At 41.1% G+C, this 25,329-nt stretch overlaps 1 protein-coding gene across 5 annotated transcripts in view; it reads left to right on the top strand.

The window, feature by feature from the left end:
* Nucleotides 1-25,329, top strand: part of DIP2C (disco interacting protein 2 homolog C) — a 334,890-nt gene that overhangs the window by 159,469 nt on the left and 150,092 nt on the right. For 3 of the 5 annotated variants that reach the window (XM_068404523.1, XM_068404525.1, XM_068404524.1), the window contains exons 2-3: nt 18,175-18,246; nt 20,853-21,020. In XM_068404523.1, the coding sequence (XP_068260624.1) occupies nt 18,175-18,246; nt 20,853-21,020 (240 nt within the window). The remainder of the gene's footprint in view (nt 1-18,174; nt 18,247-20,852; nt 21,021-25,329) is intronic. The other 2 variants (XM_068404526.1, XM_068404527.1) reach the window with 1 other exon arrangement.

A 25,329-nucleotide genomic window follows, 5' to 3' on the forward strand; every position in this document is an offset into this window, starting at 1 on the left:
CAGTAGTAGTTTCTAGTTTTTAGGAAGAATAGCATACAAATTGTATAGAGAGATTTACATTGGAAAACTCATTCACATCACAAAATTGTCACATATTTCAAGCACATTAGCAGTTATTTCTGTGAGAGCAAATTACAGACACAAGTAACTACACAACAGTATGCAGAAAACTGAGCTTTCAGAGGCTTTTTTTTTTGAGTCAGTACTGGGATGGCTGCTTGCAAGAAACAGAGGCTGTAGCTGAAAGAAGAAGAAATGTGATACTAAATGAGAACACAGCTTGCCTCCACATTGTCCAATGTAACACCGTTATTGAAGCTTTGCAACCTCTTGAATTTGCATGAACCAAAGAGAAGTATTGTTTGCTGAGGTTCACAGGTGTACAGTCCATCTCTCTCCTGAACTCTGTACCCATGCAGCTCATTTTTCTCAGCCAGAACCAAAGACTTCATCCTTGTGTCTTGCTTTTAAGTTTAAGAAGGGAGCGGCAGCAGAGTTCTGCTCTCAATGTCTTTCACATTGGCCGGCTCAGCACTGCCTGGAGTACGGCGGGAGTAGGCTGAAGGTTGTCTCTGTAGCTGAAAGAGAACAGTTTGAGGTTAAAAGGAGGAGCTGTATAGGTGGTTTAAATGTCATTTGGGTGCCAAGGTTACATCTAGGTTCCCCCTGTCCCCCCTTTCCTCACTGTCCTAGAACATAAGGTAGTTTTGTTTGGTTTTTAAGTTAAGTTTAGTATGGCTCCATATTTTAGTCTTTCTCTATGACAACTGTAACAGAGACTTTCCATTATTATTTTACTTATTTCCATTCATTATAAATAATGTATTAATTTATTATTAATTATTTATCGATTTTTATATAAAATAAATATGTAACAGGATATATATATATTTCAATTCCATTACTTCCCATTATTCTCAGCCAATGCAGCCCACAGCTTTGCAGGAGGCTGCAGCCCAAGTTTTGACAGATTCTGTTAGTCCTGCGTTTGTGGGGTAGCCAGGTAAATAAGCAGCCTGCTCACCTGACGATCTTTCTGGGATTTACCAGCTGGGAGATTGGCTGGGAACTGTGCAGACGCACTGAATGGGAGCAATACCTGGTGAATCCATCTCTGAAGATTCAGCAGTGGATTGGCCGTGCCCTGCAGTTGCTGCACGAGGGGAGAGAACTGCCAAGGTTCCTGCTTTAGGAGGACAGATGAAGGGGAGAAAGGGTCACAAGGCAGTCAGGTCGCTGAGGTTCAGCTTTGTGTGGAGACCTCGTGGTTGAAAGCAGTGCCTGCCTGCGGGCTTGGATGTGGAAGCCCAGCTCCTGTGTAATCACTGAGCCCCAGGGGAGGCTCCATCAGTGACTTGGCAAATTCTGAGATCAAAGCAAGCAGTGACGTTTTCTTTAGGGCAAAGAAACAAGGTCAAGAAGAGAGGACTCTCTGAAGTTGTGAGGGCACTCTGTTCCAGTCCTGAGGAAAGTGCATTGAATTGACTCTTAGGGGAAAGAGAATTCATAAAATGACAAGGAAAGTATTAAACAGCATTTTGGAGGAGGGAAGGCGGTAGTGAGGCTCGGGACAGATCTGTGATACTCTGCGGTCAACAAAATTACTGAGTTGAATTTCAGGGATGCACATTTGGGTTTTATGTATTTTAACTAAGGCCTGTGTCCCACCCTCTAATCTTCACATGTAGCGTTAAATACTTTGACTGCATTATGGCAGTGATTTCCCTTGGGAAATGAAGGATACCCTGTTGTATCTCCTTGTAATCACGCATAGCAAACATCCTTCTTATCTCACCTCTTTCCCTGGCTGGTCTCCTCCCGATCTCCTGTGCTTATAGTAGAAAGAAATTAAGTAGGCCTCTTGATATACTCCAAGAGTGGAAAGAGAGCGAACGCTACTGCAGTACATCTGGTATTCCCTACTTACACAAGCAGAAGTGAACCATGGCCTGGAAGAAATGTGGGCTTGTCTTTCATTACGTTGAGTCCATGGCGAAGGTCATTCATCTGTCGCATGGGAGAAAAGTTGAGATTGCTCTCCAGTGACTTCATTGATATGGTAAAAATGAATCCAATCACCTTTTTGATTAGGTGACCAAAAGACAAATAAGGTGAGCTGCTTTTTTTTTTTCTGTGATTCCTTCATACATATGTATGCAGAGTGTAACTTCTGAAAGAAGCCATTATGCAGTGCCTGACTTTGCAAAAACTTGTGATTTTTAAAGGGGCTGTTTGACATACAGCTTGCAAAGGTTAAAGAGTAAAAATGTATACACAGCCTGATTTACAAAACTCAGGGCAAATGTTTTTTCATAGTGGAGGTACAAATGTGCTGGTTGTTATTATGCATTATTTATATTACAGTGGTACTTAGAAGCCGCAGAGAACAGTGCTCTTCCAGGCTCTGTGTGACCTGGTATGGCTCTGACAGTGCACCTGAAACTACAGAACAGGTCAGCACTAAGCCGTGATGGTTTCTCGGTCTGAAGAAGTCAGAGTCTCAGTTTTGTAAATTAATATAATTTAACAGAATGACATTTCAGTGCTTGTTTCTAGGAGCTGTTAGCTTTACAGAAGCTCTTTTGGCAGGTGGGAACTCAACCTAATAAAAACATTGTAGTCAATATATATTTTTTTTAAATTTTAGACTTGTATCCTTGTTGTCCATGCTCCTTCCTTTAGTCAGCTATTACCAGCAGTAGCCCGCTGGTAGGTGAAGATACCTACAGAGCCACTCCTGAATTCGCCCAAATTTTTCAGGGCATCAGCCCGTCTTGCCTGGACATGGCTGCAGTATACACGTAATCACAATCCTAGTTGCAGCTTTAGTGTCCTCTCGTATTTTGAGCCCTTTCAGCATTTACGAATCCAAAGGGTTAGTGATTACATGTTGTAGCATAATTCTGTACAAAATAAATCTCAGAAACCTTGACATAAGACAAATACTTAAATACCAATGCAAATGCAAGTTGAAAAATGAAGGACTTCAGAGAGTTCAGGAATTTATTCCTCCAGTTCACTGCAATGGGTACTAATTTCACATTGGTGCTCATTAATGCAACATTTGCATTTGAGGTTTTTACAGTAATCCTATATTTGTGCAGAACTCTTGTATAGGAGTAGCCATGTCTAAAGAAACCAGTAAATATTTTAGGTGTAGAGGCTTGGCTTCATTGCTTTTTAGATTTAAATGGAAACTGTTCTGGGATTGTTTCTTCCAGCTTCTTAAATAAGAAATAAATTGATAGCCACTGGGGAGAAGATGTGCTGTTGGTCTGTTTTGGACTGCTACATTGCTCTCTCTAGTTTCAGCCCTCGAGCCTCTCTAGTTTCAGGCCCCTGCATTATATACATTTTTAATATATATATGTGTATTGCATTTCAGAGAAATAAAGAAAAGGAAACTCTATGTGCTTATCAGATTTAAATACTAAGATATTTAGAAATATTTATACATTAGCCGCTACATTAACCGCTTTTTGGAGAGACATTGTAGGGAAGGGGTTAGTAAGAGTGTGGTGCATGCAATGTTATTTTTGTTGTTGAAAGATTTGGAACAGAATCCTAACAAGAAACAAGGGGAAAAGGGATTCTCTCTTTTATTAGCTGAAGTCTTCTTTCTAACTTTGAGGAAGCAAAAATATGTCTTTGTCTTTGCAATCTCTTCAACCCTCTTATTCTTCTGGTTTTAATATTACCAGATGAGATGATAGGTTTAGACTGAAGTGGATGTTCAAACCACTCTGCTTCAGTTCAGAGAGCGTTTTGAGGTAGCGCAATGTGTGACTGAAAAAAAACAAATAAGTTATGCCGTCCTAAAGAGAAAGTGGTTTTTACATCAGAGCCCTTCAAAGTCCGAACTAGACAGCCAAGGAAAACAGAGGGGGAAGTATAAAGCAGAAAAAAAACAACCGACCAACAGAAAAACTCAGTCCCAATGACAGCATAATGATTGATAGTACTAAAATTGCAAGCATCGTAAGGAAAGCTTTTATTAATATATAAGAATATGTAATATAGAATTAATAATACATGTAATATTATAAATTTTAAAGGAGAAGATTTGTTTTTATTCGGATGTATGAAATACTCCAAGCATGGGATCTGTGTGTCAGGATGAATAATTTTTATTTTTCTTTTAAACCTCTAGCCTTGGACCGCCTGAGTCTTACCCTTACTATAAAATCAGATCTGTCAAGTTTTCTCAGTTAAATGTTGCTAGTCTCTGCTTTTGGGAGCTGATAATATGTTGTGAAAACTCACTCTGGGATAAAGGTTTGTATTTAGAGTTTTTTAGATGGAAACAGGTCAGAAGAGAGATGTGAACATGGGTGTCGGTAGTTGGGGTAAGCGGGCAGGGCTGGCAGCTGGGAGCTGTGGACTGGGAGCACTGGGAAACCCTGGGCTGGAGCATCGTGCCGAGTGCATCTCCCTGTGCTACCCACTGGCTCTCCTTACCCGTGGGGAAACTGGCCTGTTGGTGTGATAGTGGGGTGAGAATGATGAACGGCATGGGAAAAATCTGTATCTAAAGTGTGTTGAAAATCTGGAAATAATTACCTTGCAAGGAGCCAAACGAGGAGGAACTGGCAAAAGTGTGTCAAATAATGAATGCTGCAGAGAAGGTATGTCATGAACTTTTCATGGCAGAGGGTAGGAGGATATTTAATTAACTTAAAAGTTGGCAAATTCACACCAAGTGTAATTACGTTGTGGAATTAATTCATCACTGAAAGTTACTGAGGCCAAGACTTCAGCCAAGCCTTCAGCAAGATTCAAAACGGGATTCCAGCTTTATTTGGGCAGCAAAAGGTACTCTGAGCTGTAGCAGTGAATCCCAGAAGGTTTTTGCAATGTCGTGCTCTGAGGTTTAGGTGAGTCTCTAATAGCTTTTGATTGAATGACACTGTGAGGAGGAGGAGCATAGATGATTTACATTTTCTGTTTCAAACTTTTTACCTTACTCTGTCCTCTAACTGGGTGCTGAAAGACATGGAAGAGCATTGGAAGGGATCCAGTGTGACCATTCCTCTGTTTCTGACATCCAGTGTGATCATTCCTGTGTTTCTTACACTCTTCCAGCCATAAAAATTAATAACTACCTCTCCAGACATCCAAAGCATGACGTTATTAGAGAAATGGCAAAAGCCATTGTATGTTTTCTGGAAGACACAAAGGTGCTCTATCTTCCCATCTTACACGTACAGGTTTTCAGATGCCTCTCACTATTTTAATTATATAAATAGGGTAGAAATCACATTTTAGTTAATGAAAGCATCTGATTCTAGTTGTGCTGTCCATGTTTGAATGATAAAAATGAAGATTGTAGTGAAAACTGGGATGTTCAGATGGGGAAGATAACCTTTGCAGTGCTACCACAATAAGAAATCATACAGTAGTGGTGACATCAGATGAAAACAGCGAGGCATTCCTGTGGCTGCCAGACGGCGAAACTTCCAGACTGTGTGCGGAAGGGAGAAGTTGCCAGGTCTGATGTCAGCCTCGGCCGTGGAAGGCCGTAGCTGGACAGCAGCTGATCCATGAGGATGTTAGGATGAGCAGTATCTGAGATTGCAGATGATTAATAAAGGTAAATTAAAAAAAGATGATAGGCCGTGTGAGCGTTAGACAGCTAAGGGGTGAATAAAGACCTTTGCAATGCAGCTCTAGAGTCATTGGTTCTGAGTGTGGCCAGGCAGTGCTCAAGTAGTGTGTGGACACCTGGATGTGGACACCCCTGACCTGAAGCAGAGCTGAGCAGCTGATTATTTGCGAGGCAGAAAAGAATGAAGATCACTGAAAATGTGGTTGTGGCACAGCCTTATGGCATCAGAGGCCACTGGAAAGAAGAAGAGAGGAATGAATAAAATATCAAATCTGGATAAGAAATAAGCAGAAGAAAATAAAACCACCTTTGCTTGTGTGGACTTACAGTCAGAGGAGGTCTGTTTGGATGTATGGATCTGCTTGTGTAGGACAGCAAGCAAAGGTACAACTTCAGCTGATACTTCATCCGTGACTCTGTCAGGTTTAAGTGGACAGTTGTCTGCTCAGATCAGCAGCATTTGGGGGCCAGAGAGATGCTTGAAGACACAAGTGCAGGGCTGAGGATCTTGGATTTCAGTGTACATGTTTGGAGGCTGATAGCTGATATGTGCATGCTGGTCACATGCATTTCTATCCAAAACAATCTATGTGTATGTGCTATCTGAATTATCCTGAAAAGTCAGTTTTGTGTATATTTACAAGAGGTTGTAAATCCTGCCTTAATTCTCACATTCTTAATTTCTTAACAAATGGCTACCTTCCCAGGCTCTGCTAGTCCTATTTCCCAGCTAGGACTTAATAACAGAGTATTAAGTGAAGCCTCTTGTTGCTTTTCTGCATGTTAAGTAATCTTTATTGGCGCTTCTGAACTATAGCTGTATTGTAACTGTGAAAACAAATGGACTGATGGCTTTTGCGAGGTATGTTATTGGTGTTCCTTCGGTCCTCAAGCTCGTCTGTTTACCAGTTTACCTACTGATTCACAAAATGAAGTGAGCCACAATGGGAATTCCTGCAAACCGGTGAATTAAGAAACATTTGTGATAATAATTAGCTACCTGTCAGCTCATGACAGTTGGAGAACAAGAGCAGAACAGTATCTGTTTTGACATATTGGTACAAACATGCATCCATAGGCTTTCTCAAAAACTTCTACTTCCAAACCCCCAGGCCTTTCCATGAAAGCCAAACTGAAATGCTCACCTCGATCATCACGGGAAGTGACTTTGCTAACACCTGCCTGTTAGAAAGGCATTGCTAGTTTTGACTTGTAGCACAGATGAAAATGAACACTACTTAGTAAAAGTTTGCTTGCTTTTATTTTAAGTATAGCTATGATTTAATTCCAGCTTCTTTTTTAAAACAACTCTATATTGCATGAAAGAATGAGAGATGGAGAGGCGGAGAGATGGAGAGAATGAGAATGGAGGAAAAGAGGCTCAGGGGAGACCTTATTGCTGCCTACAAGTACGTGAAAGGAGGTTGTAGCAGGGTGAGGGTCGGCCTCTTCTCCCAGGTAACAAGTGATAGGACGAGAGGAAATGGCCTCAGGTTGCACCAGGGGAGGTTTAGATTGGGTATTAGGGAAAATTTCTTCACTGAAAGGGTTATCAAGCATTGGAACAGGGTGCCCAGGGAAGTGGTGGAGTCACCATCCCTGGAGGTATTTAAAAGACGTGTAAATGTGGTGCTTAGGGACATGGTTTAGTGGTGGACTTGGCAGTGCTGGGTTAACGGTTGGACTTGATGATCTTAAAGGTCCTTTCCAACCAAAACGATTCTATGATTCTGTAATTTTACACAGATGTGAAAGCAGTGGCTTCTTTTGTGTTTGAAATACTTTATTATTTTTGAAATCTGAAGGAAAAGGCTACAGAAATCACAGAATAACCTCATTAACATGTGAAATAAATAATGAACTCGGAACTGAGGAAGAAAAGAAAATGTTTGCACATCTGGCTTACCGCAGCAAATTTCTGTGTCTTGATCAAGAGTAGTTGTAAGCTGGAAATGGAGAAAAATAAGAAGGATGAGAGTATGGAGATCTGATTTTCCGTCTGCACAGAAGTGTGTGCCTCGGACTTAGCAGAAGCTTGCAGATTTCCAAGTGCCGTATTTCACAGGCACGGGAGGGTAATGCCTCCTGTGAGAACAGCTGCTGTGTGCTAACATCAGTATGAGCTGTCACATTAGGTCTATAATATGTCGCGGACCTTTAGGAGCCTTCGGAGGTTGGGAGCAGGGAAAAAGTGGAATTGTCAAACAGTGTGAAAGCTGTGGAGAACAGGGACATCGATTGTGTCTTGAGGTAATTGAAGGTATGCAACTATTTTTCCTTTCGAGTTGTTTTGCAGGCTTAAGAGAGTAGGATCTGAGTCAGCCTTTGGGTAATAGAAGTCCTTGAATAAAACGATGCATATTTTCAGTGCTTCATAAACACTTTGCCCACATAAGAGGAGACCAGCGAGCTGCTTTTGGGCTTCTCTGTTCTTTCAGTAACACGCTTGGAATCAAGTTGAGTAACCAGATGATGTTAATTCATCTAGCTGTTTGAGTTCCTCTGGAACAAAGTGGGAAAATTACATGAATACATCTTTAAGAGTGGAATTTCAGTGCTTCGTTTCATGCAGAAATTACACTAGCGACAGTTTTCAGATGTGTTTTTTTACATAGAAAAGATGAAGTGATCTTATTAACATGTATTGCAGTTCATGTATTGTGGATGCCTTTAAATAGCTGTTTGTTTTACTGTATCTGGCTGTTGGATCAAATAAGGTGTCAACAAAATGTATTTTAAAGCATCAGCTTAAATTGCATTTGCAGGCTGTAAAATAAGGATTAATTTTTTTGATTTCTTGAGACTAGAGACAGATTATAGATGTATGGAGGCTTTCTAGAGCATCACATAGCATGGTTCACATCATCACACTTGGACACTCCGAGTTCATGATAGACTTGTGCCTCAGCTGTTGGAAATACAGAAGCAGATGATGGGTATATCAGTAAGCAATAGGCACTTCTGATTCTGGATTGTTGGTGATGGAGTTTGTGATGGAGGGGGTTGAATTGAAAGAAGTAGTAGGAAGTAACTTACTAACTGGACGTAATAAAAGTAAGCACTATCATTTTAACAGAAAAATGTGAATATTGTCATGGAAGACACTTGTGTTCCTTTCATAAATGGTGACTTTTTTTTTTTAATTCTTCAAAATCATATGTGCCGTGTAACAAAACTAAAATGTAGACCAGATTATTGAGCTCAATGATCTCCCAGGTGATGCATTTTTAAAGACATTATGGTCACTCAGCATAGTCATTATGGTAATTCAAGTCCCTGTTCACAACTACTTACAGCTCCTCAATATTCTTCCACAACCATTAGTGGTCTTCTCATTGTTTGAAAAGGAGTATTCCTGCTTCAGTTTCCCCCATGGTAGTTGAGAAATCTGGGCTTTTCTGCATTTGCATCCAGCTGTCAAAGTCTGTGGAAATTAGCATTTGCATGAAGGGGTTTTTTTGCCCAGAAGAGGTTCTATTTTTACAAAAACTGTGGGAAGAGATTTGGACATTTTGGCATTCTAATACTATAGTACAACTGCTCTATATACCTATTTTTTAAATCAACGTGATGTCTTTAACCCATATTAAGATAAAATAAAATGCTTTTAGATAGTGCTGAAACACTTCTGTTATTGACTAGCGTAACTAATCTCAAACACAAAACCTTTATGGTGAACCCAAATCAAAAAGGAGAAAGTTGCAATATATCAGGTAAAAGCTGTTCTTTTATTTTTTTTCCAGCATATGAAAATAGGAGTTTATATTCCGAATTGGAATTTGTGCAGAGCTCTGCAGTCATACTGTGGTGCATCAAATTACTGGAAGCAAAATTACAGATAACTGATATAGAAATCTGTTGATTTTTGGAAGATTTGCATTCTCTTCCAAGAAGATTAATCCATTTGAACTTTTTTTGATTCAAGTTAGTAATGGCCAAAGTAGTGAAAAAATAAATAGCTAAAAATACAAGGTCACAAGCAGGAGAGTTATTTTCATAGGCTGCTTCCTAGAGAATATAAGAAATATTCCCTATTAATAAAGATATAAGAAATTTCCCTATTAATTTATTTTATCGTTTTACTTAGATGTATTGCAGGTTTTTCCTTTTGGAAAGCCTGGCTATATTTTTCTGCCCGGAGGACGAAGTATACTTACAGACTGGTTTGGATAATGTATTTTTGATTTGGTTTCCTACTTCTGTTATATGTCCCTCCTTCAAGATTCCTCCTCCTCCTGTTTTTTTTTTCCAAGACATTTTCAGGGCTGGGAAAAAAAAAGGGACACAAATTTGTGCAGTACCCAGTGCAGTGCTGCACACTCTTTATGGAAATGTCTGATTTGCTCTGAACTGTAAATTCTAAATAATGATAAGTAGAATTACTGCTGTAATTATCTTTCTGTAGGGAACATTTCTAACTTGAAATATAAAGCCTGTCTATTAAATGACATTTATCAGGAATGTTTCCTTAGGCATACATTTCAGAATTGTATTTTATTTTTATCTTGAGCAAGATCTGACTCTGCACGGTCTGTGTTAAAGACAGGGAGAATAGCTAGAACAGGCAAATGCCTCATAGGCACCAGGAAAGCGAGTAGAGAGATGAAAGATGAGCTTCCAGCAGCTGCGAAAAGGATATACACTTCAAGGGTGCCCTATAAGCCTTATAAAGCAATAAAGGAAGGAAAACAACATTATGAAGGGTCCTAACAGCCATAAAATTCCAAAAATGGCAAGGATTGCTTTCATTATATAAAGTGTTCGTTAAAGCTTTAAATAATGAAATAAACTCTTGACACTGAAAATGGAAACCTTCACTGTTCAACCAGCCTCTGTTTACTTTACAATAACGCAGGCCATAAAAGTACTGCTGCACAAACACTCCGTCCTGGGGGAGCTCCGGGATGCCCGAGGACCACACAGTTCCCCGGCTTCAAAGGAGCGGGGTCTCCATCAGCACGCCGGGCTCCTGGCCCGCCGCCCCGCCGCTGGCACCCGCCCCTGGTACCGGGCTCGGCCCAACGGGAGAAAGTCTGAGTCAGAAAATCCCCAGGATTGTTTTCATTGGCTTCCATTAGGTGTTTCGGAGTTCTTTTTTTTGGGGAGGTTTTTTTTTTTTTGCTTTCTTCTTTCTTTTGAAGCCCAGGCATATTTTGGGTATTGGAAAAGTGTGCTGAAGACTTTAAGACCAGAAAGTAAGTGGGGAAACTCATGAAGGGGTCTTCTGGGATTCGAGGTGGAGGTACTCAAAAATGCCTTCTCTGTAAAATGATTTACTATTCACTCACTTTTTTTTTTTAAATGTAGAATTTGAATTAAAACTAAGAATTTAGCAGATTATACAACAGGTACTTCATTTGTCTGTCAAAAGAATGGGAAGAAAGTATTTATTTTGAACAGGAATACTTTTAAAATTCAAAGGACCTTGTACCTGTTATTTTAGCAGTGCTAATATAGTTTATCTTGTCTGTTAATAGCATAATCTGTTTAAATATTTTTTTCCTGAATTAGAAGCCACTTTAGAAAACATTGTAAGCTGTAAAGTACACATGGAGCACTCTTCCTTATCTGTCATTGAAATTCAGCCATTTTCTGCTTTGCTTGCAGCATACAGGAACAAAATGTATCCTTGGGGAAAAAAAAAAGAATTCAGCTGTATGTGGGTAAAACTATCATTGAAACCTTTAAGCTACAGCATACTCTCCTTAAAGGCACTTGAGCAGTACTGTAATTTATGGTAGTGTTGGCAGGGAAAGTGTGGGATCCCATTAATTTTTCTGCCCAGTGCCACAGTTTACCATTTGTTTCTTTGTCATGGTTCTGAGTATTTTTCTAAGCTGCTGATGAGGTTAAACATCTTTTTTAAAAGACGTTGGAAAAGAAAACGGCTCCTGATATATATTTTTGTGTTCACTTACATGTTACATGAGGTATATTTGTGCAGTTTTGATATCTCTGTACTTGCACTATCCAAAATGAAATCTTTTGTCTTTTGGCATATTTTTGGGAGACCAGACAGGGAGACTGTCTGCATCATGAGTGGGAGAAGCAAATGAGTCACAGCTCTCTTTATGAGGAGCTTTGTTTCGTTCAAATCCCTATTGCCAAGATGCTGACACTGAATTTGAGTCATCAACAATAAACAAGTCGTACAGAAAATTGAATCTTTAGAGGGCAGAAAATCATGGGCAAAGGAAAGGCACTCACCTTCGAGCTCTCTGTTAGTCTGTGCTTGAGAGGAATTATTGATTGCATTATTTCCCGTGCGGATTTTTCCATAAGTGCCTTAAAGTAATTCAAAGTCCCAGTCTGAAATTTCATTTTGAAACATGCATGTGTAGTGCAAACCAGCAGCATCAGTCAGGCTTCGAGATCACTGAACATGAAATTGAGTTTTCACCGCGCTAAATGAGGTGATTGTAGTCCTTGGTTTTATCATTAGCTTTTCACCTGTGCTGTGTCCTAAAAGACGGAGGTCAGTAAGAAGTACTGGCATCTTCCAGAAAAATTAAAGATTTGGTGAAGTTTGTCTTGTGTTGGGTTTGGTTTAGGTTTTTTTCCCTGTATAATGCAATTACCTTTTGCTTGAATATATTTACTTCATATATAATGGTAGCAGTCCATCAGGACTGGATGTATATGCATTCAGGAAGTGATAATAGATCAGCTAATATATATTTCAGTAGATCAGCTAATATATATTTCAGTTGAAAGGGAAACTTTTGTACTATATCGACTTTAAGTGTTTTACATTCATGAAAGTAGCACAGCACCTTGTCTATGGTACCAGCATTTCTAACCACTCTCAGCTTTAAAGGGTGGTAATGTACAAATATTTTTCATGTGGAAGTATTTTCATATTTAATAACCTTCCCCTCAATGAAACGCTAGAAAGTCAGTATTTTGCTCACTACCTAAAATGTGCCTTTTTATTATTTTCATTTTAAGGTTTAATTCCATGATCAACCTAGGACATGACATATAAATGGATGGAGCTGACTCATGGAGGGGCCAGGAAAGGGGATAGGATAATAGGAATGACGTCAACATTGATGGGCCTTTCTTACTCCTCAAAGTGTCTTGTACAACGTGGAGTATCCCAGGGGGCTCTCCATTACCTAGAGTTCCTTCCTCCCTTGTGATGAGCCTGTGTGCTGTGGTTACGTTGCTCTGAGCCACCTCCCCAAGCTTTACCCTGTTGTCTTTGTAGAGAGGCAGAAATCCAACAGTGTTGAAGGAAAGAGAAAATACTGTAAATTTTCAAAGAAAATAGAGGGTATAATGCAAACAATAGCAGTTGTGGTGAGCATAGTTCAATGTACTTGCACTACAGTGTGGCTTTGCTAAATATAGCTGCAAAGTACTTGTTTGCTGTGAGCACCAGTGTAGGAGAGCATTACTATCTGCAACTCTGGATGTTACAGAAACAGGGGCAGAAATCACAAATAAAGAGATGGGAATAGGATTACAGAGTGCCAGAGCCCTGGTCCTGTCCTCACTCAACTGGGTAACCTTCTTCCTTGAAGGGCTGGATGGTCTTTCATTTCACACAATCACAGAATCAATCAGGTTGGAAGAGACCTCTGGGATCATCGAGTCCAACCATTGCCCTGACACCACCATGTCAACTAGACCATGGCACTAAGTGCCATGTCCAGTCTTTTCTTAAACACATCCAGAGATGGTGACTCCACCACCTCCCTGGGCAGCCTGTTCCAATGTCTAATGACCCTTTCTGAGAAGAAATGCTTCCTGATGTCCAACCTGAACCTCCCCTGGCGAAGCTTGACGCTGTGTCCTCTTGTCCTATCGCTAGTTGCCTGGGAGAAGAGGCCGACTCCCACTCCACTACAACCTCCCTTCAGGTAGTTGTAGACTGCAATAAGGTCACCTCTGAGCCTCCTCTTCTCCAGGCTAAACAACCCCAGCTCCCTCAGCCGTTCCTCTTAGGTCAGACCTTCCAGACCCTTCACCAGCTTGGTTGCCCTCCCACTCTTCCCCCAGCCTGTAGCGCTGCATGGGGTTGTTGTGGCCAAAGTGTAAGACCCGGCACTTGTTCTTGTTGAACCTCATGCCGTTGGTCTCGGCCCATCTATCTAACCTGTCCAGATCCCTCTGTAGGGCCTTCCTACCCTCCAGCAGATCGACACTCCCACCCAGCTTGGTGTCATCTGCAAATTTACTGAGGGTGCACTCGATCCCTACATCTAGATCATCTATAAAGATACTGAACAGCACCGGCCCCAGAACTGAGCCCTGGGGAACACCGCTAGTGACCGGCCGCCAGTTGGACTTTGCCCCATTCACCACCACTCTCTGGGCTCTGCCATCCAGCCAGTTTTTAACCCATCTTTTCCTTCTTGTGCCCAAAAAGACCCTGGAAGATTAGAAATAAGTGAACTTGTTTTGTGGAAAGAGGATCAGTGTACTGCATGGCTGTTGTTCAGCAGTCCTTGACAGTCAATTTGAAATAGGGATGGGGGAAAAATCAGGGTAAAATTTGCTACCTTTTCACTGTCAGATTCTGTTGGTGAGTTCAGATCCCTCAGGCTTTTGCGTTGCTCTCCCTGGCTGACCTCTGGATGCTGTACCCTCCAGGGCATTCATCTGTGGCCCTGCCGTGGTGGAACCTGTCAAATCACCAGTGGAGGTGAGAAGGAAAAGAGCAGCATGTCCAGAGGAAAAAAACCTGGAGAATGCTGTTGCAAATAGGAGGCTGAAAACTTCGAGTGCAGTGCAGTGAATGCAGCCTGGGAGGAAGGGCGTGAGGAGGAGGAGGGTCTGGGGACCAGCTGTGGGATGATGCTGAGAAGTAGTGGAGCAAGGCAGAGCACTCAGGAGCAGAGCCAGGGCCAGGGGATGGGGCGAGAGCCAAGGAAGGAGACAGGCAGACAGAGCAGGGGGCTGCAGGGAGCTGCTGAACAGAGGTGTCACCTTTCAGCTGCCTGACATTGTGTGATGGTGTCCTGTCCCAAGCAGACCCATCCCCAAAGCTCCCTGCAGCCACATGCTCCTTCTGCTCCTGAATGTCCTTGGTGATGGAGTCTTTTCATCATCCCTCCATCCACGACCTGTCCTTTTTCCTTTAACCCACTGCCAGCCCTGTCTCCTGCTCACACTGACTTGCCTCGCAGAGCTGTTCTCTGCAGCATTGCAAGATGGCTCGGAAATGCCACACAGAAGTAGGCACAGGTGTCATGAGAAGAAAGCTGGAGAGTGATGCAACAAGGAGGTCTAAATTTGCAGGGGCTTTCAAGAGTTTGTCCATGTAGTAAGTAGAAAAACCAACATGTACTGTCTGCTCAAAAGCCGTTGTGGTTTGAGACCCTTTTCCCTTCTGTCTTTGGAGAGGGACTTTGAAGGCATGCAGCGAAGGCCTGAGAGTCTGCTGGCTTCGCAAGAGAAGAAGGGTTAGTTAAAAACAGAAAGGTAGCATAAATCCTGTATTCTCATGTCAAGGAAGTATAGTTCATGTAATCCTGTTGATATTCTCCAAAAACCGAGCCTAAATTCAATATTGTACTGTGGAAGAGCATGAGTTAGTGGACCTAACTGAAATGGGGTTTGTTCCTCATATGATACTTGTAAAATTATTGTATTAATTAAAGGAATAAAGGACATAGACCAAAGGTCTTAATATTGTGTTTAAAAAACTGAGTGAATGGTAATGATAAGAGCAGAGTTTAGGCTCACATAGCTTTTGGTGAGCTGTGCTTTGTATACATTAGGAGCTTACACAATGAGTTCAACATAGCTTTGAAATGCAATATTTTTGCATATGTTGTGGTAATATTTTAATTGTTAATCAGTTATTTTTATATTCTGAAGTCAGCCTACCTGAAAAAAGTACAAATTAATACAAATACCATTAATCCTGATAAATAAAGCATAGTACTTCCCCAGACTACGTGATACAGTTGACTTCCTTCTACCTCAGAACAGTGATGATGATACTACAATGAAAATTTTGGTGATTTCATATTTTGCTTTTACATGTTTTTTTAGATTTGGTTACCATGGCAATGATGGACATGATTATAGAAAGATTAGTGGTAATTCTAAATGAGTTTGCTGTTTACTCATGGAAATTGAAATATTTTCATATTAAATTGTCTCAAAAATCATTTTATTGGTGGTTTTTTGGTGGAGACAGTAGTCTGGGGAAGGAGTCACCATTGTTTCTTCTCAGAATAATTCATTTATGTGGTGAACTTCAAGAGAATGAGTCTGGATACCAATGTGAATGAAAACTTATTATTGACACGAGATAGCACTTGATATTTATCTTTCCCGCTTTGCTGTCAAAGAAGTTGCTTGTTCTCTGCATTTCTTTCCATTAAGGGCAATATAGATTTAGAAAGTAGTGGAGGAAACTTATATTGCAGGAATGGGTGCAGGTTGCACAAGCAATGTCTATAACATAAACCTTGAGATATCCATTTGCATGTGTACGTACTACCATGTGTATGGAAGAGTAACCAATAGTTAAGCACCTGTTGTTAATAGTTTCATATTTAAAATGGCATTGCCAACTTGCACATACCACAGGGGAGCTGTGGTTCTCCTTTAAGAGCAATAGTAAAATAAGAACACCAAATTTTTACTCAAATTAAGATGTGTCTGGAATGCGTAAGAATTCAGTATTGATGAGCACAGGAAATTAATAGCAATTTGTTTAGCAAAACTTTAAAAGAAAAATTTGTTCGTATTTTACAATTTTCAAACAGAAATAAACACATTTTTTCATTAAAACATTTTAATGAAGTGATATCTATAGTTACTGTCTGGTTTGTGAGAAGCTGATGATTACAATGTAGTGGGAGCTTGTTTCACTAGTTCAGACACATGCCAGAAGTATTCAAAATGGGAAGAAATGTGCTTGAGAAGTCAGTAGGTTTGAACTTCAAAAGCTTAGGTCCTCTTGCCAAGTCTGCCACTCTTCCCTGGGTAAATATGGGACAGTTATCATTTGAAGTGCTTCACTCTCACTTTCCTCATTTAAAAACACAGATATTTTAGCTGACTTCTTTTGTAGAGCACTTTGAGATATGGTAGCGAAGAGGATAGGTGTTATTTTAAGCACTGCTTTTTAACAAGAGGCAAGAGGTTGGCTCAGGACACCGGCAGAGAGGCTTGGAGAATTTTGCCTCCTTATTGCTTATTGGAACCGTCCCCAAGAAAAGGTCTTTCATTGAGGAATGGCATTTGAAGATGTTTTTATGTAGTTATTGATTTCAGACCAACCCACAGGAAGCTCTATCTATATATTGGTGCTAATTTAGCATCCATTTACCAGAGTGGCTAGGACTGAAATGAGTAGGCAGTCCTCTTGGGCAACGGTCTCCTTAGGTGAAGGCTGAACATAGGGATGGAAGTACACAAACAGACACGCGTTGCTGCACCTAGCTGAACATTACTTGCAAAGCTCCACTGCTTTTTGTGGTTTCTGCCCTCCTAAGCCCTCAGCCTTTTACACACGCACAAGTCCAGTGTTGCAGCTGAACTTTAACGGCATGATGACTCTCACAATACCAGATGTGCTTATTGAAAGGGCAGGGAGTATGGTGTCATTTCAAAAATCTTATAATTGTAAAACCTATCACTCCTTTTAGCATCCAGAGTAGCTTGTATTGAATTTAATACGTAAGTATATGTGTGTGCATCTGTGCCCACACATTTGGAAAGAAGAATCTGGTTGTTTGAATTATATTTGAACAAGTATTTTAACCATGATGTAGAGCTCCAGAGCCAGGACTCTATTGCAACTTCAGTGCCAAACCTCTCCTGAACTCTAACAAGACTAAAAGTATATGTTTTGTTCTACATATCTAATTATCCATCACTTTCTTTTAGGAAATTTTTACAGAAAACTTTTTTTTTATCCTTACATTAAAAAAAAAAAAGTTACCTGAGGAAACTGCAGACACAGTGAAGGGTCATATTAACTGAATTTAAGAAATTAAAACAGTTGTCTCCAAAATTTTTTTTGTGATTCAATTGGAAAGTCAGACAAAGTGTTTATGCTACTATTTTGTAGTGCATCTGTGGCAGATTTGTTTTTGTTCGGTTTTGTTCCTGTCAGTACTGCTTAGAAATCAGCTAGAACATTTATATTGCAGGAATGATATAGCAGCAGTTTCAAGTCTTTTGTGCCTTACATGCTTGATTAGAAAAATCCCATTAATGATGGAAAATGCTAATCAGCGCTGTGTTTTGCCAGCCACCACAGGCCCACGCACTCTATATAATCCATTGTTTATTAACCTAATGAAGGTCATTGTCACTTTTGAAAGCTTGTGTGACAGCATCTCAAAAAGATTTTAAAACTCTGTGCCGCTGGACTCCAGTGCTGGAATAAATCAAGGCTGGGTATTTACTTGTCAGAATGACTCTGGCGTAAATGAGTTTTTTCTGGGTGGAGCAAATCATACTGTGCTTTTCATTTGTTCATTATAATTGTCAAGACTGACACACAGTGCAGTGGTGGCTAAGCTGATGGTGCTGCCATTAAGCAGCTAGACACTGTCTTTATCCGCATCTTATTGATTTTCCTTTTCTTTTTTTGGCAGGTGACATCACACAGAAGGGATATGAAAAGAAGAGATCAAAATTAATTGGGGCCTACCTGCCACAGCCTCCCGGTACGTGTATCTGTGCTTGCGATATATGAAGAAGTCAAGCATACTGATAGTTGCCACAGTAAAAATCCGCATCTCTGAAGAAATTTATGTGGCATAACCACAGCTATTGTTATGCAGAAAAAGCTTATTCCATCCATTTTATGTATATTTTTATATATATGTCTGCTTTGATGTGTGTGTACATTTTTTACATACGTTGCTGTGGGTTTGGCAGTCACGTCTGGAAAAGAAAATCAGCCTAGGCTCATTAGAGGGGCATTGTTTGTTAGAAGCAATGCAAAAATACAGAGGAAAACATGATGTCCTAACGCATTAAGACCTCAGCCAAGTAAAGCTTTCTGAACAGAGGTATACACAAGAGTGGAAGAGAACCTTGGAGCTTTGTACCTTCCTCCATTTCTGGGTTTCCTGTCCAAATCTCCCTTTTGAAGACACTAGAGAGACCAACACCATCCCTGTAGTTCAGCTTGTCCTATAACACGTGGGCAGCTGATCCTTTATAGATAGATGGTCTCAGTGTTGAGGGATGGGTTGCATGTACTTGCCCAAAAGGTGTAAAAATATCTTCAAACTAAATTTAATAACATATTGCTTCATTTAAATTATTTCATATATATATATATATATATATATAAGAACTCTTCAGAGTTCTTTCACTCTTCTGAGGCACTGGATCATGAAGTTGAATACGTAGTTGTAGGCATTGGTGTAGGCCCCCATTTTGTGTTGGCCTCAGAGGAGCGTGCCCGACGCACTCGTGGCATCTCTCTCACCTTACGGAAGCTCCACTTGGGCTTGACTGTCCTCTGAGCCCTGTTTTTGTTGCAGGCCTGGGAACTAATTTCCTCCTTCTTTTACAAAATCCTGCCTTTATGGTGGAGTTGATGTTTTATACTTAAACTGCTCATGTGTGGAGGCACTGCCTTGTTCTTTCTTCTTTGGGTGTATATATATTAGCTAGCTCCATAGCAGAATGGTATTTTTGTGCCTTTGGATTTCACTTGGTCTGCTCCACTGGTGGGAACTCCACAAAAAAGATCAGTGTTACAGACACCTCCATTTTTCGAAGTGATACAGCCTGATTTGAGGGTGTCTGTGACATTTCCTGTCCATTGTGAGCCATTAGAGAATGAACCAAATCAAATCAACAGAATTATAATACCAGAGGTGCAGTTATTAAATTTCTGGGTATTTATTGTCTGACCAGACTATCAGACATACAATAGTCTTCACACTATGTTCTCATGAGACCTGCTTAGGTTTACTGAGTTATGGAGACACTGTTGTCTCACAGTAATCCTCAACACAGCAGTGAGGTTGGTACCAGTATTTGTTTATAGAGTTAGTTGTGCCTTTTTTTTTCTTCACACAAGAAAATACAGCTCTTTCTCCAGAAAGCTCATAGTCTTCTAGTCAAGCTGTATCCATGGCTGAAACTGCTGGGGATTCATGATGCATGTAATGATGAGAGAGAAGGTGGAGAACCCTCCAAGGTTTATCTTTCATGGTCTCTGTTGTGATATTCAAGTTTTCCAGTGCGAGTAGAAGCAGGGGGATCTCTGTAAGCCAGTCCTATAGTGGGGTCCATTCAATAATTTGAAGAGGTCATGATTGAGGATGTAGCTGATTTAGGGCTGGTTTAAAGTTGGGAAGAAGCAGAGTGAATGTTTTCTGCTCTACCACTTACCAGAAAATCCTGCAGTGGGCGTGTGGGATATGGATCCTGTGAGAAGGAAGATTATAATAGGATGAAGAGAAAAAGTATTGAAATATTGTCCACTGTTTTCTTGTATGTACATCAAGCTCAATTGTTTAGCTGATGGCTAAATGAATTACTTTATTATAGTGGAAGACACTGCTTCTACTGTATTGAAGTATTTTCCTCCAGAAATTGGTATTATTTGTGCTTGGGTCTTTGCTGTCTTTGTACTTTTTGTTTGTTTTGTTGTGTTACCTTTTGGACAAAACTTGAAACAGTTCAATTTGATATTCTAAGACTTTACTCATCTGAGTAAAGGACCTCAGCTTGGGGTCCCTGCTCACTAGGAAGGGGGAGATGAATCCTTTCCAAGAAGAAACAGGATAACAAAACAGATGCTGCCTTTTGTAAGCCTCTGTTAATATCTGAACAATCACATACATGACCAATTAGACACTTGTTTCTTAGCTGTAATCTGTTTTGATGGGGAACTGCAAGAACTTATAAGCTTTGGTGGTCTTGGATCTTGCTATTAAAAGGGAATAGACATTTTAGAGATATTTTAAAACCGTATGGAAATGAACATGGCTCTTTCGCTGGGACTGGAGGCATTGGGGAAAGGCAGGGTTTGCGTTCTGTGACTGCATTCAACAAGCTAAAGGAAATGCAAAGGCAGTTCCCCTCTGTTGGGACATCCAGTCCTCTCGCTGCACCTTTGCTAACATTACTAACGCCCATGTTGGCAGAGTGGAACATTGACCCGCGTTGGCTCCGTGAGTGTCCTGTGGTGTCTGTGCGTGCGTGTGCGTGTGTGCTCTACTGCATGGGGGCAGCAGCTCCATTCGTTGCTGTAACAAATGTAAAAAAACTAAACATGAATTAATTAGTTTTTTTCAACTTGTTACAGCAGCGAATGGAGCTGCCGCGGTACGGTGTAGACTGCAACACAGTGAAGGAGCTGCCAGAAGAATGCTCCGCACTGCCAACATTGGTGTCTGTGACATCCGGGAAGCGGCCGCTAGAGAGAGAGCAGCCAGCACGGCAGGAAACCGGCCTCTCTTTTATTTTCGTTTTGGTGAGCACAATGAATGTCTCTTTTCCAGTCCATATCTGTCTGTAACTGTGCCTCATCTGGAAGCCTCTGGTAGATGTGTACCTCAATAAGATAGACTAGGAACTGCCAGTGGCAAGGCAGGACAACTAAAGGACAACATCTGGAAGGCTGTTACCAACTTTTGTCTGCCTAAGGGTGAAATGATGGGAAGGGAGAATGAATACTCCTTCTTAGTAACATTTGAACGTGTTAACGTCTCTCTAGCTTCCATACCATGGATACTTCGGAGGAGGTTTCATACAATAAGCTGGTGAAACACAGGAAGGCACCTGTTTCTAATTCCGTTTTTGGCACTGCCTTTTTACAGAGTTCTGGACAGGTCCAAGCCCACCAGAATCCGGAGGAAGCTGTAAAAATTTAAGCACCCCTATTCTGTGCTATTTTCAAGTTGAAATCTCTGCCTGAGCTCTGCTCACATCCAAACCAGAGTGACTTTTAGGAACAAGCATCAGGCTGGTAGAGCAGACCGGAGGAAGAACGTTCTGCAGGGCTACGTGGCTGCAGTGTGGACAGACAAGGCGTGACCCCAGCCATGCCTGCCCAGCTGTGCCCTTCAGCAGGTACCCATCCTGCCTTCTGGGGGTGACCTGTGACTGGTGCAGGCAGTCTGCTCCTACTCCCTGGGTTTGTAGCAAGGCTGCAGAGGATTCGCAGCCCCTCAAGACACCAGATTTTCTCTTGCCAACCATGTGGGCACATGGAGGACATCGCTGTCTTGCCTGTGTGCTTGTCCACACTCCCACGAGGCAATCCAGACACAGTGTAAGAAATGGCTAGAAGGAAGATAGGATTTGCAGTTCTGTCATGACAAGACATAACTGTAAAAAGATGATCCTTTTGAGACACCCTTCCCTGCTCATTTTCAAACCAATTTGCCATAATACTATAGAGGAGATACATGTCGGATTCTGACTGTGGTGTTTGTGTTTCTTCTCTTACGTGGGGCTGCTCTAAGTCAGGTTCCCTCGGTCTGACATGATTAACTTCCTTTGCCCAAGATTTTTGCAAAATGGGAATGATATTGAATTTAAATTGCAATTTAAGGTTTAACAGAATTAATGAATCAAAACCATGTAAGTGCTAAATGTAGGCAGTAGAAGGGTTGGCTATATACATATATAAACACACAGATATATATATCTTGATGTATACCAGAGGTCTTTTTATTGTGCTCATTGAGATACTGTCATTTTAGAAAGGGAGAACTGTTACTTTTCAGGAATGGGTATAATCCTAATCTGAAGGGGAAGCTGGGCAGCCACGTGGTTGATACTGTACCAGGTGATGTGGGAGTTCACTCGTAGGCTCCTTATTTTTGACAGGACAGTCCCAGAGAGCATATTGTCACATATGCCGTACAGCAAACGTGCAGTGAGTCTGACACATGGGGGACGTGCTGGGTCCGCTGCACATCTGCAAGTTGACTCCGCAGTGCATGTACAGGAGGTCTGACACATCCAGATGCTGCACAGACTGCACATATGCAAAGGGTATTTGTACTGTTCCAGCCGGGCTGTCCAACATCCAGAAATCCAGAACGGATATGCTGTGTTTGGCAGTGTTAATGGGAGAAGGGATAAGGGGAGCCCCCTTTTTCTTTCCCATTAAATCCCCACCTGGTTTAATTTAGGGAGACAAAAGTACAGCTTTGTTTCCTCAAAACGCTTTCTCAGGATGTCAGTTTGTAGCTGGAGATGTTCCGTGCGCAGAGTAGTTTTTCTTTTCTTAGCATGCCCCTATGTCAGACATCTAAAAATAATAGTGAATCCGGACCTTTACATCTGCACGTATATCCCAGTCGCTCTTGTGATGTGACCTTTCTCGAACTGCCTCTGTAGAGGAGCCCTGCCAGCCAAGAGCTGAAAGAATAACCATTTAAACAGGCATTTATTTCAGGATACCTTTCTGAAGAGTATCTTGATTACATCAGTCAGTTCTGGGTAAGATAACATGTGGACAGCTGCGTGCACGCTATTAAGAGAAACCCTCCCTAGAAGAAAAATAACTAAATTACCTGCATCCCCCATAAGCTGTTTTTTTGCCCAATTTGCTTCCAGTCTTTTGCCAGGAAATCTGATTATTCATTCACAGAACAGAGACGATGTTGTTATCAATTAAGCTTTGCTTCTAACAGCTTAGACATGGGTGGTTCATTCTCTCTTAATCAAGTGCTGTGTCTACACTAGATTACTTTCTGTAATTTCCCATCATTGGTAGCACCAATGCATCTCTATTTGTAGCATAACCATGTAGACCAGTCACCAGTGCTTTATTTATTATGGCTAATAAACCTGTGAGATGCGGTGTTTAAAAGGCCCCTGCTGCTCCTTTCACAGGCCTAGAGACAGATCACTGCATCTCCTGCTGCTGCAGCCCCAACAGCACCAGCACGGGGAGATTTCAGGCTACACAGTGTGGAGAAGATAATAGATCCCTTTACCTTATGAAGAAACAATTTTTTGTAGAACTACAGGAACCAATTTCCATAGCCTTTGTTATTAACATGACACATATATATGTATATCTGTAATGTGTGCATACATTTGCATACTTTTCTATGTGTATGCATGCATACATTTGCTTTCAGCTGTTCCTGCTGCTAGCCCTTTGGGCACTCAGAGTAAGCTTGGCGATTACAATGTCATTTTCTCTTCCACAGACATTATTTGGATTGCAATGTTATTTGGATTGCAAAGATTGCAAGGAAATGTTTAAACGAAGCTTGATTCTGGAATTGAAAAAAAACTCCTCGTATTCACTTCATTAATAATGAGTATTCCTGTCACATCTGTGTTCCTAAATCTTAAAGATCTTATCAAGGGATAACCATGATGGGGCATTTCAAAGCATACGTGTAGGCTGAGAACATGGATCTCATTTAAAGGCATATGCATTGCACAACTCATGGACACATTTCTGAAAACAGTGTGACAGATGTTTCACAGATGAGAAACTATGGCACGTAGATGAATGCTCAGTAAGTCTTGTTTTTAAAAAAGATGTTTGGTTTGAATTGGTGGATGCCTGGCAGAGCTTAGTTTGCTTAAAAGGGGAGGTTCTGAAAGCATCTGAGAACTACCCCTTGATGCCATTGCTTAAAGCATGATGGTTACTGCTTGGCTTTTGCCATGCTGAGTGGGGGCCCATATATTGTTTTACACGCTCTTTGGTTTATGACGGCACCTCTGTTTCCTGTCCTGCAATAAGACCTCATAATACCAAACCTTGTTCAACCACAGAGCAAAAGGTGTCTTCCTTCAAAGATTTCACATCCTAATAGTAAGACAAAAAATGGGGTAAGGGAAGAAACGAGGACATGATGAAATCAGTTAGTAATGTGGGTAGTGGTTTCAGCATTCAGCATGATGGGTTTTGGAGGGGAGGAGAGTTTTAATACACATCAGATTTCGGGTGTTTTTCAAAGAATTTGAAGAATTTCAATGAAATATGTGGTGTTGTTCATGGAGAGCATCTGTGAAACATAAGAGCATAGGAAGAAACATTAAGATGTTTTTCTGCAATTCTGACAAATGGGTGAGAAAAGATGGCTCAGTCAGAGGTGAGCAATGGCGGGTAGAAAGGAGAGGTGCCATTTGGGGCCTTGAAACCCAGCGTGCCTGTGCTGGAGCAAAGGAGGTGGAGCCAGTGGAGGCATGTGAAGAGTTGGGTGCCACTGTCAAAATGAGAAACTGCTGGAATTCACCACACTGTCCGAATGGACAGGTCTGTGGCAAATTTCTTTTATTAAAAGCTGAAAGAAGGATGTTAAACTGCTGGGAGTGTAAGCTGACCAGTGCATTGGTGAATGTGTTTGCTGTGTGAACAGGTAGACTTTTGCTACACACTCTCCCAAAATAATCTTCAAATGTTACATTGACACTCTGGGACTGTCTAGAGAAAAATGGAAATCAGAGATTGTGTGTGAATTGCAGCTGTAATGTGATGTCCACTACTGCTGAGATGATAATGGGGAGAAAAAAGAAGTCCACGTCAGCCATGCTAAGCTTGAACTGAAGGCTTAGTGCCTGCAAGGAAATGCTGAAAGGCAACATCGAGATTGTAATAAGGAAAGAAGATGGTCGATTTGAAGCATGTGCATTGTTCGAAATGAGAACCAAGTGCAGGAGTAAGTGTGAAAGCTCACCTGTGAAGGAAAGATTGTTAATTAAACATACCTAATCAGAAATTCCATTTTCTCCAGATTTATCTAGCAGAAAGTGGCTCTGCTTTCCTGGATGTCTTTTGTTGAGAGTATTGCATTTAAAATCTC

The sequence above is a fragment of the Nyctibius grandis genome, chromosome 7 (genome assembly GCF_013368605.1).
Source record: "Nyctibius grandis isolate bNycGra1 chromosome 7, bNycGra1.pri, whole genome shotgun sequence".
Taxonomy (NCBI): domain Eukaryota; kingdom Metazoa; phylum Chordata; class Aves; order Nyctibiiformes; family Nyctibiidae; genus Nyctibius; species Nyctibius grandis.